Consider the following 14,294-nt stretch of genomic DNA (forward strand, 5'->3'; position numbering starts at 1 on the left):
CAGTATATATATTTATATTTACTTTTTCAATGCACAATGTATATAATGCTTTTAGAAAAGGGTAGTCAGGTCTCCTATGAAGTGTCCATTTAAAAGTAAAAGTTGAAGTAAATTTTATTTAAAAAAAATAAATTAAAAAAAAAAAAAAAAAATGAAATGATGCAAGTATTAAGTGATAGTTATATGCCTGAAATCATATTTGATCCAATCATTACACTGATGATATTGAGCTAAGATCTATAGGAATTGTGTTTACAGCAGATTGAAAGTATCCCACAATGTCTAATGTGCTAAATCCCACTGACCATTGCGGACAACATTCGATATCATCTTCCCCCTCCAAACTTGTAAAAAGTAAAATTCTTTAATGGAATATCTCATATTTCATAGAGTGGTGCCTCTGACTTAAAATTATTTTATAGTATTATGGTATTATTTTACCAAAGTACAAATAATACCTTTCTAACGACTTTCATTTTTGGAAAGATAATTTTTATTTTAACAGCAGATTTATTATAGAATTATTATAACATTCAATGTTAAATATGAACAAAACAGTTTGGACAGGCCTTGGTTCGGTCTGTGTCTGTAAAATGAAATTTTATTCTATCTTTTATCATGATACCCAGCTAGGAAATGTGTACAAATGATGATGTGCTAGTTAAATCAGGCCTTAGGATATTTCCACCCAGATACACTGATGCAGATAATCCTAAAAGGGCACTACTGTGTATATGCACTTATATAGTAATTCAAACTAATTGGAGGACATGGTTGATAAATTGTATATTGAGACTTTAATAGATTCCATAAAATCATGCAAGATACATATTCTTTTCAAAGACCACATTTCCAATTCATTGAGTCCACACCAGGAAGCTCTGCAAGCCAGTACAAACAGATAAAGTACACACAGGATGTCATGTTCCCTTATACTGTACCACGCTTATCTAAACGTTACAGAAAAGGCTTGTTCAGCATCTGTCCTTTTCCATTAGCAGGGCAAAGGCTTAAAAGCTGATAGCCATCACATATTTACCTGGTCAGATGAAAGGATGAAAATACAGCTAATGCCTAATCTATGGGCTTCCAGAAGGTAAGGTGCCCATCTGTTGCAGTACAGTAATAACTAACTCTTAAGATACTTTAAGGCAGTATTGAAGACTGACAAACTGTGCCAAAATGGTTTGAAAGACAGGCTTCAATTGCAACAATAATTATCTCAATTTAAATTATTTGCGATGGTATAATGTCACAATTGTTTCACAAAATTTAGATGGGGAGGTCCTGAAGAAGTCTTTCATAGGGACCTGTATCCATTATCAAGACTGCTTTAAATAATACATATGCAAAGTGTATTTAATTTTTTCTTTCAAGTAATGATTTTTTTTTTTTGAACTAAAAAGACTTTAAAAGTATAGAATATTATAAGTAGGGGGGCAGGGCCTGGCAGCCAAGATGGCCGGCTGCACATCTCATGAGCTACTGCAATAACAAGCAAACTCACGCAATTAACGAGTGATCCACTAACGCCAGAGGCATACGGTGTTCGGGAACCAACTCAGCGGACAGAGAGGCACACGATGATACCGGCCCGACACCGATACGTGACGGCAAACCCGGCACCGGCAGTGCGGCCTAAAAGGGAGCAGGGCCTTAGGTCCGGAGGAGACGTCCGACCTCCTGACAGGGGCCACACACCCAAACGGGAACTCACGGCGGCCCCGCTACCCTGCCCTTTGGACCGGCGGTGGGGGGTATCCCGGTCTTTGCGGTGGAGGAATGCCCCTGCAACACAGCAGGACCAAGCGACATTACCTAAAACAAAGCGGATTCGCCAAGGCCCACCCAAGATGGCGGCACGGACTAGATCCACAACACAATGTGCACTCATCAAACCTCCCAGACACACATGGGAGTTCTACAAGCGGCTCGGTGACATCCTCTGGACAAAGGACAAAGCTGAAATCCAGGTGGCAGTACTACAAGCGGCTGATGAGACAGATGGCGGTGTGGATCCGCCCGGCAACCCGGCGCCAGCTAGGCGGGTACACCCCCCGTATATCCAGAGCAGCTCCCAACGGGAATCGGAACGGAAACACAGCACGGATGGAAACAGCCTTGTCTCCGGGGTGCCGGCATTCGCGCTCCCACGGCCCAACGCGGATCCCTGCAGCCCTCAGGGAGGGTGCAGAGGCTATGTTTCCCGGACGCGAGCTCCCACCTGCAGCTGTACAACGGCGAGACTCCCGCACAAGCGACTCCTGCGAAGCACTCACCAACCCAGCCTCAGTGCCTGGCGCAGAATAACCCGACCTCCCGCCACCAGCACTGCCAATCGAGAGGCAGAATGTCAGCGTACCCTCCAGGACGCCATCAAAGCTGGATCCAGATGCGGAGGCACCTTGCCCAGAGTTCCCAGTAGAGACACTTGTAGAGGCGGCGGCTGGGACTTCCCGACATCGGGCATAGGCTGAAAGCCCCAACGTAAAGCCCAACAAGGACAATGCCTCACATCAACTGATGACTCCAAGTTTTGTTTTTTGTTTGTTTTCTGGTTTGTCCTCTATATATAGACCTATGTTGTATGATTGGTAACAGCGGCCTTTTGAATCGGCCACGTAGCCGCAACTATGGGGAGGCAAAAGCGCCTGCACGCATGCTTAGCAATTACCTGCTGCCCAGTATAGGACTTACCCTCTTTCCAAAGCGTATCTTATAGCTAACTCTGTTTTTACTTAACCACCGACATGCATAGCTAACCTATACCGAAGGCAGAATCCATAGCACATTCAGACATACATGTATAACCTGGAACCCAACTATAGAACGACTGTACTAACACTGAACTGTATTTTAAGCTAACACTTATATACTATACCATAACAGGCATACTTCTCCAAGAATCTCACTGTGACTAATCAACCCTAGGCTGTCAGTTAAAGTATCTAGAGCCTAGCATTTGTAGAATTATCGTTTACAGACATAGTTTAAAATATCATCTATTGGTGCTATACCTAAAGATTTGCCTAGCTAGACCCAACGTAATAACAGCAACCAATGCGCAGGTTGTAGCGACTCACAGGACTTAGCCTGTAAACCACTTCAAATTGAAACGCCCTAGTCTGTTTAAACTGCTATTAATATATGTATGCAACCCTGTGTTGTTCACTGATTGGTTCAAACAATGTTTAAGCATACCCACAGATTGAATCTACTCTCACCAATTGAATATATGTGCAACTAATTTTATATAAAAATGTGCCTGATAATCAATTGTCCCGCGTGTTTAGCGGAGTAAATGCTTGAGGACTGCTTTCGGGGCACCTCATGCCTGCCTGTAACTCTTTATGCGCACTACAAAAATAAAGAATTATAAAATAAAGTAATATAAAAAGTATAAAATCAGTAGTTGTAACACAGTTGTCTAGTTGTATCCGACTACAGTTTACTCTTTACCAACATAACAATGGTCAGGTCACAGCCGCACCCATCGTTGTACATTGCAATCTCATACCTACTTATGTCTTATAGTAATTTTTTCATCTATGTCACGGTGTATCTTACCTATACCTAACACCTGTGAGTTGAGTACAAATGACCCAGTTGTTCGATCAGAATACAAAAATTTTATTTTGATTATCCCAAATGTTCCGTATGATACAAAGCTTGTGGTATGCTGTTGGGGCACCCTAAGCCTGTTTGTATATATCTGCACTGCAAAAAATATAAAGAAAAAAAAAAAAAAAATCCGTAATTTTAGTAGTCAAACTTAGAATGAAGATAAGGTACACTGCATGGTGGGTCTTCCACTATACTTTATTAAAACGGTATATTTGATTAAAGCAGTAGTCTAAGTGTACTAGAGATTGGTGAATTACCTTTTTTAACATAAAATAAATATCATTATGTCTACTTTTGAATTGAATTATACTGTGTATAATTATACAACAACATAAACATTAAAATAAATTAGCTGGTATCGAGCTAAAAATATCCATCACAAGGTATAGTTTTTAAGTCTGCTTTAGTACACGATCTTCCTTAACAACAGTAACGGCAGTACATAAAAAGGATGCTTATTGTCTAGCATTCTCAAATCCTAGTTTTGATTAGAATTCCTTTTTGCTGTGTAGTTGCTATATAGAGTTTTACTGCTTTGCCTCATTCAGTACTATTTGCTTTGGAGTCGCACAGAATTTTACGATACTAGAATATATGTATTATGTCGTGAAGTGCACAAAAATGTACAATGAGCGCCCTTTTTACGGTTATTTTGCAAGATGCTATACTAATGAAGGCAGACATCAAAATTACACCATGTGATAGATATTCCTACATTCATGTAACATTTAGCTTTGCAAAGTTTCCAACAGGCCACCGCCTACTATGGAGACTTGTCTCTTGTCTATAAATAAAACAAAAAACAAAAGCTGTGGGAAAATATAAAAAAGTACAGAAATTCCCAAGAGATGGCAGGCTTGACATGGAGAACCACACAAATGAGGTTTGTAAGATGACATATGCACAGTGCACATAATGATCACAAGCGTCAGTGAGGGAAAACAACGCCCCCACTTGCGGAACACTATAATTTAGATGGATTTTTTTTTTTTTCTGTTCCTTCTTCAAATCTGTCTTTTCTACGTGTCTGGACCGTTAACACCTTTGTATCAGTTGACTAGTAAATACAGAAAGCGCATCCTCTATGCACATTCATTCCATTCTATTTTAGCCCTTGTGTGTATGTATAAACCTAAGGGCAGCACCCGTTCAGACAGAGATTGGTAGGAGTTACATTCCTTTGCGGCAGCTGCCATCATTAACTTGATATACTGGGAAGACATAGTTGTGCGATTTGTCTCCTCAGTTACTTTCTTGCAATATGATTACAGGAAAGGTTAAGAATTAAAATCAAGAGAGTGAAAAATAGACGTAACTTAGACATTTAACTCCTGTTATTCTCAGGCACATCAGGAAATGTCTTTGAGCCTTCTGAATTAAGGACCCCTCTACGGTTGTGGTAACAGGCAGAGGATCAATGGGATACATATCGAGTAGGTCCACACACTGATATCACTGGGTGTCGGAAACCATACTGGCTGCTTGACACCTAGTCAGACTAATGAGGGAGAATAAAGTGACCGAAAAGCCACGGTAAAGTATCTTTTGGTGCAAACATGAAAAGCATCAGAGAAACAGCCTAAAAAAGAAAATTACATAATGACATCACTAGTACAGTTAAATGCGGTTGTATTAAAGAAATCTGATGAAATTATAGTGGGAGTCCCAGCATTTCTGTGCTATGCCTCTCACTACCCCCCACCAGTTTTTCTGTTCCTCCCAGTGCGCATGAGCTGCATGGAAGAGATGACTAGGGACATAGTGACAAAGTAGGGACACAATATTCTTGGCATCAGGATCTATTTTTGGGTTGCCATAGTGACCTAGCACCTTGGATTTGTTTACTGCTGGGCTAAGAATAAAAGAATATCACTGGGGACAAAAAAAAGAACATGATTTTTCTCCAATAGTCAAAAACAAAACACAAAGTGGCAAAAAATATATTAAACAATGTATCTGAGAGCTATTGTTCTGAAATTGGCATCTTGAGAGGTGTGCAGAATCTATTAAAGGATTTTAAAAGTGACCAGACTAAATGTCTCTGCTGCTTACACCTCTGCAGGAAGCCACAGACCTTAGTGATTATTATTTCATTTCCTACAGGTTCAAACTTCCATTGTATTCACTGCCTGGATATAGAAATTAGATCCCTGTTGCAATCTTCCTTTTCAGTTCTTCCTGTAATGGTCTGATGTACACCAAACTCTGCTTAGGATCCAGTGCGTGCATTCACAAACACCACATAGTACACACAATGCCAGAACGTAGGTGTAATGTCACTGGTTGATTGGGTTTAGAATGGATATACAAGCTAAATTAAAGAAGAGAACAAAAGTATACTGCTGGATTTTTAACAAGAAAAGTGGATTATCTCAGCACTGGACAGACAGGAGACTGCTTTGGGTGCACATTGAAGTTGCCAATTTGTAGTCAACCAATTCCATATGGAGGCCGCATTGGGAAGTCCATCTCTAAGCCAGGTATGCGGTTTATATACCACTTTTGCTGCAGTAAATACAAAATGTACGGCACTATGCTACTTGACACACTTCTGCAATTATTGTTAAACTGGATCTGTCTCCTTTTGGGGTCTTTGCATATTTTACAAATAACCTGAATGGTGACATCATTGCTTTTTTTTTGCAGTGGCCCATGGGTGCAGGGGAAGGTAGTTCTTAATTACCTGACAAAGTGCAGTAATAATAAAAAGAATTATATTTCGCTACATTCACAAGCAGCAACAACTCAATACCGGGCAAAGGCTGAGCAAATGTGAACACTCAGTATTATTAAACTCACACCAAATGGAAGCATTACATAGAAGTATTAATGAAGTCTCCACATAATTCTGGGCAAGTGCTTATAGCATGGCTTGACAAATCCCAGTTTTATCAGACAGCAATGTCAACGCTGCCTTTAGTCTGAAAAGTCAGTCTTTAGAAAGACTTTTAGGCATCATCTTTGGATGGAATATCATACTTAACTGCTGACCATATGGGCAGTATGTCATATGCTCCTGGCTTGTGAGTGTGTCGTGTATATATGAGTATGTGTATATATATATATATATATATATATATATATATATATATAATTCCAATTGAATTTTGTGCTATCGGTTACTAATGGGTTTAAAAACACCTACTGCACATCCCACCATCCTCTTTAAAGTGCTCAGTCACTCTTCAGCTGATAGCTTAGACACATGCTGTGGCTAGTTGAAAGGTTGTGAAGCTTCAAATTGCAGGACTGGTGCTGCGACTCTGAGGACTGATTCTGATTTTAATCTGTAATGGTTGTTGATTCTGTTAACCATGTCCGCTACTTCTTGGCTCCATATTACCACTGCAGATTAATTATATTGCCTGCTGCAGAGGTCTATCAGTACCCTGCTGCTTTAATCCTGTGTGCACTGTGTGCTGAGAGCCAATAGTGAGTCAGGAGTAGCTGACATGGTTGGAGTCTATCAGTATCTTGATGCTTTAACCATGTGCTCGCTGTGTGCTAAGAGCTAATGTAGTAGCTGGCATGTTTCAGAACAGAAGCAATATTTAACAGAAAGCTAAAGTTATAGTAGGAGCATTCTGGAAGAGATAGGAAGATCGAGAAAGAGAGCTGAAGCGTTACAGAGACATGTAATGTGTGAAGATCTCTGTATTGCAGCTCTGTGTTGTCCATCACAATGATCATGGCTGTGTGGGATAGTTATGTTATCTCTGTAGTTTACACAGCTCTGTGTATTGTATAGGTTTCTTTATATTGTGCCCAACTCTGTGTATTCTAGTTTTTCTCCGCTCTGTTTGCGGTATGGTTATATCTGTATTGTACTCAGCTTTATGTATTTTATAGATATCTTTATGTTGTGCCAAGCTTGTTTTAATGTATGAGCATCTCTGTATTATGCTCAGCTCTCTATATTGTATGAGTATCTCTGTACTGTACAGGGAAGAGTAAAAGTCTGGGGGAGGAGTCTGACACCCCTCCATTTTGAAAACGTCACTAGCCGCCAATAGCTATATTTAATCATTCCACCCAAAAGAATGTCCATGCTGTATAAAATACACTTACCAAAGCAGACTTCCCGACACCTCCAGACCCAAGGACTACCAGCTTGTATTCACGCATGATGCCGGCCTAGATTCAAATAACCACACCTGAAAGCAAAGAGGAGAGTATAAGCAACACTATTACATTTTCAGATTAAATAAATCTCTATAAACACATTGATTTTTTTTGTAATCTCTCAACTTCAGAGAGAGAGCTGCATTTAAGCCAATGCCCACAAACACTAATAACTACATTAGCAGTGTTAAGCTCCAAAGCACAGTGGGAGGAAAAAAAACAAAAAAACAACTAAAACATCTAAAACATAGTAAGTTACAGTTCTGTCATGTGAAAATCAGTGCAGCGTGCAGTAATCCCACCCCCCAAACATGACACTCATGTCATCAAACAGTAACTTCTACCTATTCAGGCTACAAATATTCAGAGCAACGCAAAGAATAATTTAATCAAAATCTCAGAACAGGAATTTGGCAGATATCTATAAACAATAGCACTATGGTAACATATGTCTTTGCTCTGCAGTGGTGTGAAGTAAGATTTTTACAGTAAAATAAACATAGGTACAACTGTGTCTTAGTAGATATTTTGTACCGAAAACTCATTTGTGCCTAATTTTATATGTATTGTCTGCAACAAGATTCATAACCAATAATTAGGTAACTTTTCTACTTTGGCACAGTTATGACATTGGTACTTTTGTTCTGGCTGTCGGAATTTCAAACAAAAATTAAGAGTAATTTTTCATGAGAAACCCCACCACTAAAACTTATATCATAACCCATATGAAATAGGGGCTAGAACAGACTTTTCCATCCAAGACAGAGGTTGATGGTGAAGTGAGTGGTATTGATGTTTTACAATTGGGAAATAAAGCAAATAAAATGAAAAAGAAATTGAAAGTCAGGCTTGACTGCTCAGAAACCAAAGCACTCTCAGTAATAATCCAATAACAATAGTTTTAACATCCATCTGCTTCTTGTCACATACACAATAATGTACTAATATTCCAATTACATCAGTTATAAAGAGGCCACAAAGTCAGCCACCTAAACACACCCTCTAAAGCGGTCCTTTGGATTTAAAGGTAAGGAAACTATGTCCCCCCCAAAAAAGGAACAATGTGAATCCACGAATTGTTCTCTTTTCAGCGGAACACAAATAAATTACATTTTGATGCAGCATTTATTTAAGAGACCTCAAACCCTGCCTCCCTTCAATGTGTGAAATACTAGCAGGGCAAGGTGAAAAGTAGCCAAGTAATGAGGTGAAATAAGGAAAAGTCTAATGTCTAAGCTAATCTTGCAAAGATTGCCAAAGATGGTGGGCAAGGATGCTGACTAACCTTTAAATAGTCTGAATACAATAGCACGGAATATCACAAGACTGCAGAATCCATGTGTTCCTATCACAAAGCAAATAGGCTGTAGCTGTGACCTTGGTTTGAAGGAGTGAGGTATTTAACACTGCCACTTGATCCCACCCTAGAAAATCCATTAAATCCCTATTTTCACAGTTGCATCTAAGAATCCTCACTCTTTGAAGATCAGCACAAAAACAAATATAATGTTTCTTTTTTACATAATTTAGTTGTAAATTGCAATCCCTGAAAATGTATAACCAGGAATATGAGTAAGAACAAACGGAAATACCGTTATATATAAATTATTGATCAATGATACCAGAGGGCCTACCATTTTATAATTGCAAAAGACATAACATTCCTCAAAAGCTCTCCAGCTAGTTATCCTCAACCATCATCCATAGCCCCTCCAGTTCCTACTTGGAGTGAGTATTACAGGACTAACTCACACTGTAATTACAGAGCTACTTGGTGATTGCCTGGCATCAACCAACCTCACTTATGGCCCATCATAACAATGTTGATGTTAAACTTTATTATCCCTTCTGTAAACAAGACATCAGTAGATATTTACTAAAGTAATGAAACCCCATCACAGCTGAAAGGGTGTTTTCCTTCTATCACTCTCCTTGCAATTAGAGTATAAGGAGGCAGACTGGCACTCTTTTATTCAATTGTAAAATAAAAAACACTTAAAGGGACACTATAGTGACCAGAACAGCTACAGCTTATTGTATTTGTTCTGGTGAGTAGAATCATTCCAGTCAGGCTTTTTGCAGTAAACACTTTTTCCCCCCCCCAGAGAAAATGCAGTGTTTACATTACAGCCTAATTATACCACCACTGCTCAGATAGCTACTAGAGGTGCTTCCTGGGGCAGTGTCTCCACCATCTGCATTTGCTGGCTCTGCACCTGATCTGCCTCCTAGACAGTCTCAGCCAATCCTATGGGGAAGCATTGTGATTGGCTGAGAGAATCACTTCTGATGATTTCAGCCAAGCAGGCAGATCAACGGCAGAGCCAGCAGCAGCAGACTGGACATTAGGTAAGATTTTATTATATTTAGGGAAGCAAGGGGGGCTAGATGGTGGTTTTAACACAGGTCTGTGTTCCTGACCCAATAGTGTTCTTTTAAATAAAAGTGGATGGTGTATGTATAATGCATACATTTTCAAATTAATTTGGTATATTATTTGGTATATTAAAAAGGATGTTGAATATGCAAAATCAACAGAATACAGAGTATACAAATCTTCGAAGTGGCCTGGTAATTGTTCTCACGTTTTTTGTTTTTATTTTTTTCAAAGCAATAAAAGTTGAACCTGATTGATAAACCCAGGAGCCTGTTGCTGGATCTAATATTTTTAAGTATACCAAGACAAAAAAGTCAGCAAAAACGTCAAGCTGTTAAACTGTTTAAATATATGCTTGATGGAACCTGCATAGCCTCTTGTTATATAATAACAGTAGATAATAATGTACAGTGGTTTGTGGCAGGGTGTTCACATTTAAAGGCCATCGGTGATAAATGTAAGGTGTGAATGCCACAAACAACTTTGTATTTGTTCAGCTAATTAGCAAAGAATACGGTTTAATACAAGACTGCTACAGGAAGCTGCTTATGTCGCATTTGATGGTAAAAGCATTAAACCAGAATACATTTCCCAAGTGGTAAAATAAAACAAAAAAATCTTGTTTACTTATGGCACAGCATATTGATTGCAAACAGAAATACTTTGTACGATATAAGGAAATGCCACCTTCACATATTACAATTAATTTTGAATTGGTCCTTAGTTATGTGGGGCCACACAGCCCTTCATGTACACTACGCTATTTTTTGCCTTCTTACATTGTTATACTATTTTATGCGCCTGCTAATAAAGAATTAAAAAATAAATACATTTAAATAGAAAAATAAATGCTATTCTGTACTGACCAGAAACAGATGGTCGCACTACAGATGACTAAGTGGATCTTCAATTAAAAACACTGAAAGGTATTAATGACAAAATGCTAAAGAACTGATCTGGGTTTCCTATGGACATACAACACATTTAGCATCATGAAGAAATTCAACATTTCTACTTCCCAGCACTGTTGCCAGCGGCTACAATGCCTTTTTACATTTTTATTATCTGCAGGGTTTAACAACATTAAATAAATTCCAATGCAGGAACCTGTACAAATATATTGCACTGTCAAACAACTTAACACTCAGATTCGCTGGATGAAAATATTAAAGGGACGCTGTAGGCACCCATATCACTTCACCTCATTGAAGTAATCTGGGTGCACTGTCTGGGCCCTTTACCCTGCATTGTGAAACACTGCAGTTTTAGAGAAACTGCAATGTTTACATTGCAGAGTTAAAGGACCACTCTAGTGCCAGGAAAACATACTCGTTTTCCTGGCACTAGAGTGCCCTGAGGGTGCTCCCACCCTCAGGGACCCCCTCCCGCCGGGCTCTGGAAAGGGGAAAGTGTTTAAAACTTACCTTTTTCCAGCGGTGGGCGGAGAGCTCTCCTCCTCTGATCCTCCTCTTCTCCTCCCCGTCGGCTGAATGCGCACGCGCGGCAAGAGCTGCGCGCGCATTCAGCCAGTCACATAGGAAAGCATTCATAATGCTTTCCTATGGAAGCTTGCGTGCTCTCACTGTGATTTTCACAGTGAGAATCACGCAAGCGCCTCTAGCGGCTGTCAGTGAGACAGCCACTAGAGGAAATAGGGGAAGGCTTAACCCATTCACAAACATAGCAGTTTCTCTGAAACTGCTATGTTAATGAAAAAATGGGTTAACCCTAGAAGGACCTGGCACCCAGACCACTTCATTAAGCTGAAGTGGTCTGGGTGCCTAGAGTGGTCCTTTAAGACTGCCTCTAATGGCTGTCTACTGGGTGCTTCTTTGCCTTTCACTATGCTGGACATCTCCATGCTTTGCATGAGGACGTCTTGCGTCTTGAAAATCCCCACGAGGGGCAGAAGGACAGGCATTTTTTATTCTTATCACTGTGGTGCTCTTTTAAGTTGCTTTGAACTCTGTAAACATCATGTTGCCATACAAAGCAACTTTAAGGAAAATATTAAACATTTAAAGAACCAATCCAAGCACCATAATAACCATGACTACGCAACATTAGTTGTTAAAGTGCAGAGTGCCTTCCCACAGTAAGGAGTTGAACACTTAATAGGCCTACTAGATTTCTATATTATTTCACTTCTTGATTGTCAGTGTTTTCCCTATAAATAAATAAGATCAACAATTCTCATTGTTTCAATATGCCTTTAAAATATCTGATTGACTTTCTTTTTGGTAATGTGTCCATTATATTCTTGAACATTTACTGCAACACCGAAATCTGAAATGAATGCCAACTAAAAAACTCAATCCGTACTATTTTGGGGCTGCTCATGCGGAAGTGCGTCCAGCCCCATGCTGGATTTCATTACACACTGTTGAGGAAATATCTAATTAATAGAAGTAAACAAATGTGTAATTACAGGCAATAGCAAGATTAGAAAAGGAAGCGTGTTTCAAAGTACGTCTAGGCAGTAGTAAGACTGATTTGATGCCTACATGCATTGTTCTAAAAAGCTATTTTTAGAAGAGTCATCTGAGTGGCATTCTCTCCAAGCACAATGGATGCACTTCACGGGATTATGCAATTCAGATTTCCATGCTGTTTAAAGAGACACTATAGTCACCAAAACAACTTTAGCTTAATGAAGCAGATTTGGTGTGTAGAGCATTCCCCTGCAGTCTCATTGTTCACCTCTTTGCCATTTGGGAGTTAAATCAGTTTGTTTATGCAGCCCTAGGCACACCTCCCAGCATATGACTTAGATTGCCTTCCTAAGCACTTCCTGTAAAGAGGTATCTAATGTTTACACTTCCTTTATTGCAACATCTGTTTAATTTTAAATATCTTATCTCCTGATCTCATAACTTGCAAGTCCCTGCAGGAGCCTCATGTGTGTAATCAAGTTCAATTTACAGAGCAGAAGATACAACTTTTAAAGTTTGTTACATCTGATTGAAAATGAAATAATTTTGTTTTCATGTGTGAGTCACAGCCAGGGGAGGTGTGGTTAGGGCTTCAAAAAACAGAAACAAAAGTGATTTAACTCCTAAATGGCAGATAATTGAGCAGTGAAACTTCCAAGGCATGATCTATACACAAAAACCGCTTCATTAAGCTAAAGTTGTTTTGGTGACTATAGTGTCTCTAATTTCTCTTCATAGAGGACAACCCAAAATTCTTTCACCCATGCTCAACTGCTGCTACTCACTATACATTTTAAGACAGAAATGCTGTTCAATCTTAAATACACTCAGATTTACATGTTTCAATGTAATACAAACATCGTAACACTACTTGCTTTACTCTGTTTAATAAACGCATGCTTCCATCTCATGCAGTACTTAATTTAAAAGGACACTATAGTCACCTGAACAACTTTAGCTTAATGAAGCAGTTCTGGTGTATAGAACATGCCCCTGCAGCCTCACTGCTCAATCCTCTGCCATTTAGGAGTTAAATCCCTTTGTTTATGAACCCTAGTCACACCTCCCTGCATGTGACTTGCACAGCCTTCCATAAACACTTCCTGTAAAGAGAGCCCTATTTAGGCTTTCTTTATTGCAAGTTCTGTTTAATTAAGATTTTCGTATCCCCTGCTATGTTAATAGCTTGCTAGACCCTGCAAGAGCCTCCTGTATGTGATTAAAGTTCAATTTAGAGATTGAGATACAATTATTTAAGGTAAATTACATCTGTTTGAAAGTGAAACCAGTTTTTTTTCATGCAGGCTCTGTCAATCATAGCCAGGGGAGGTGTGGCTAGGGCTGCATAAACAGAAACAAAGTGATTTAACTCCTAAATGACAGTGAATTGAGCAGTGAAATTGCAGGGGAATGATCTATACACTAAAACTGCTTTATTTAGCTTAAGTAATTTAGGTGACTATAGTGTTCCTTTAATAAGCAAACACACCTTGTATTCCAAAGCATATGACCAGATTTTTATCTAAACCACAACCAATGAGTCATAAAATGCAAAACAACTTACCAAAAAATCCAAGCTGAAAGGAATCAGCATATTTTAAAGGAACCCCTCAGCTCCCTTCAAAGGAGTTAAAACTCACCTTATTTCCAGTGTTGCTTGGGTCCGCCGGCGCTGGTCTCGCCCCCGATCCGCCTTTTTGATGATATCAGAATTGCCGATTTTTTGCCAATCTAATGCT

The 14,294-nt window shown here is 39.3% G+C and overlaps 1 protein-coding gene across 1 annotated transcript in view; it reads right to left on the bottom strand.

Moving 5' to 3' along the window:
* The window catches only part of RAP1B (RAP1B, member of RAS oncogene family), a 78,386-nt gene that overhangs the window by 18,164 nt on the left and 45,928 nt on the right, over window positions 1-14,294 (bottom strand). The window contains exon 2 of the mRNA XM_063447037.1: window positions 7,693-7,778. Within this exon, the coding sequence (XP_063303107.1) occupies window positions 7,693-7,749 (57 nt within the window). The 5' untranslated portion in view covers window positions 7,750-7,778. The remainder of the gene's footprint in view (window positions 1-7,692; window positions 7,779-14,294) is intronic.

The sequence above is a fragment of the Pelobates fuscus genome, chromosome 3, assembly GCF_036172605.1.
Source record: "Pelobates fuscus isolate aPelFus1 chromosome 3, aPelFus1.pri, whole genome shotgun sequence".
NCBI lineage: Eukaryota > Metazoa > Chordata > Amphibia > Anura > Pelobatidae > Pelobates > Pelobates fuscus.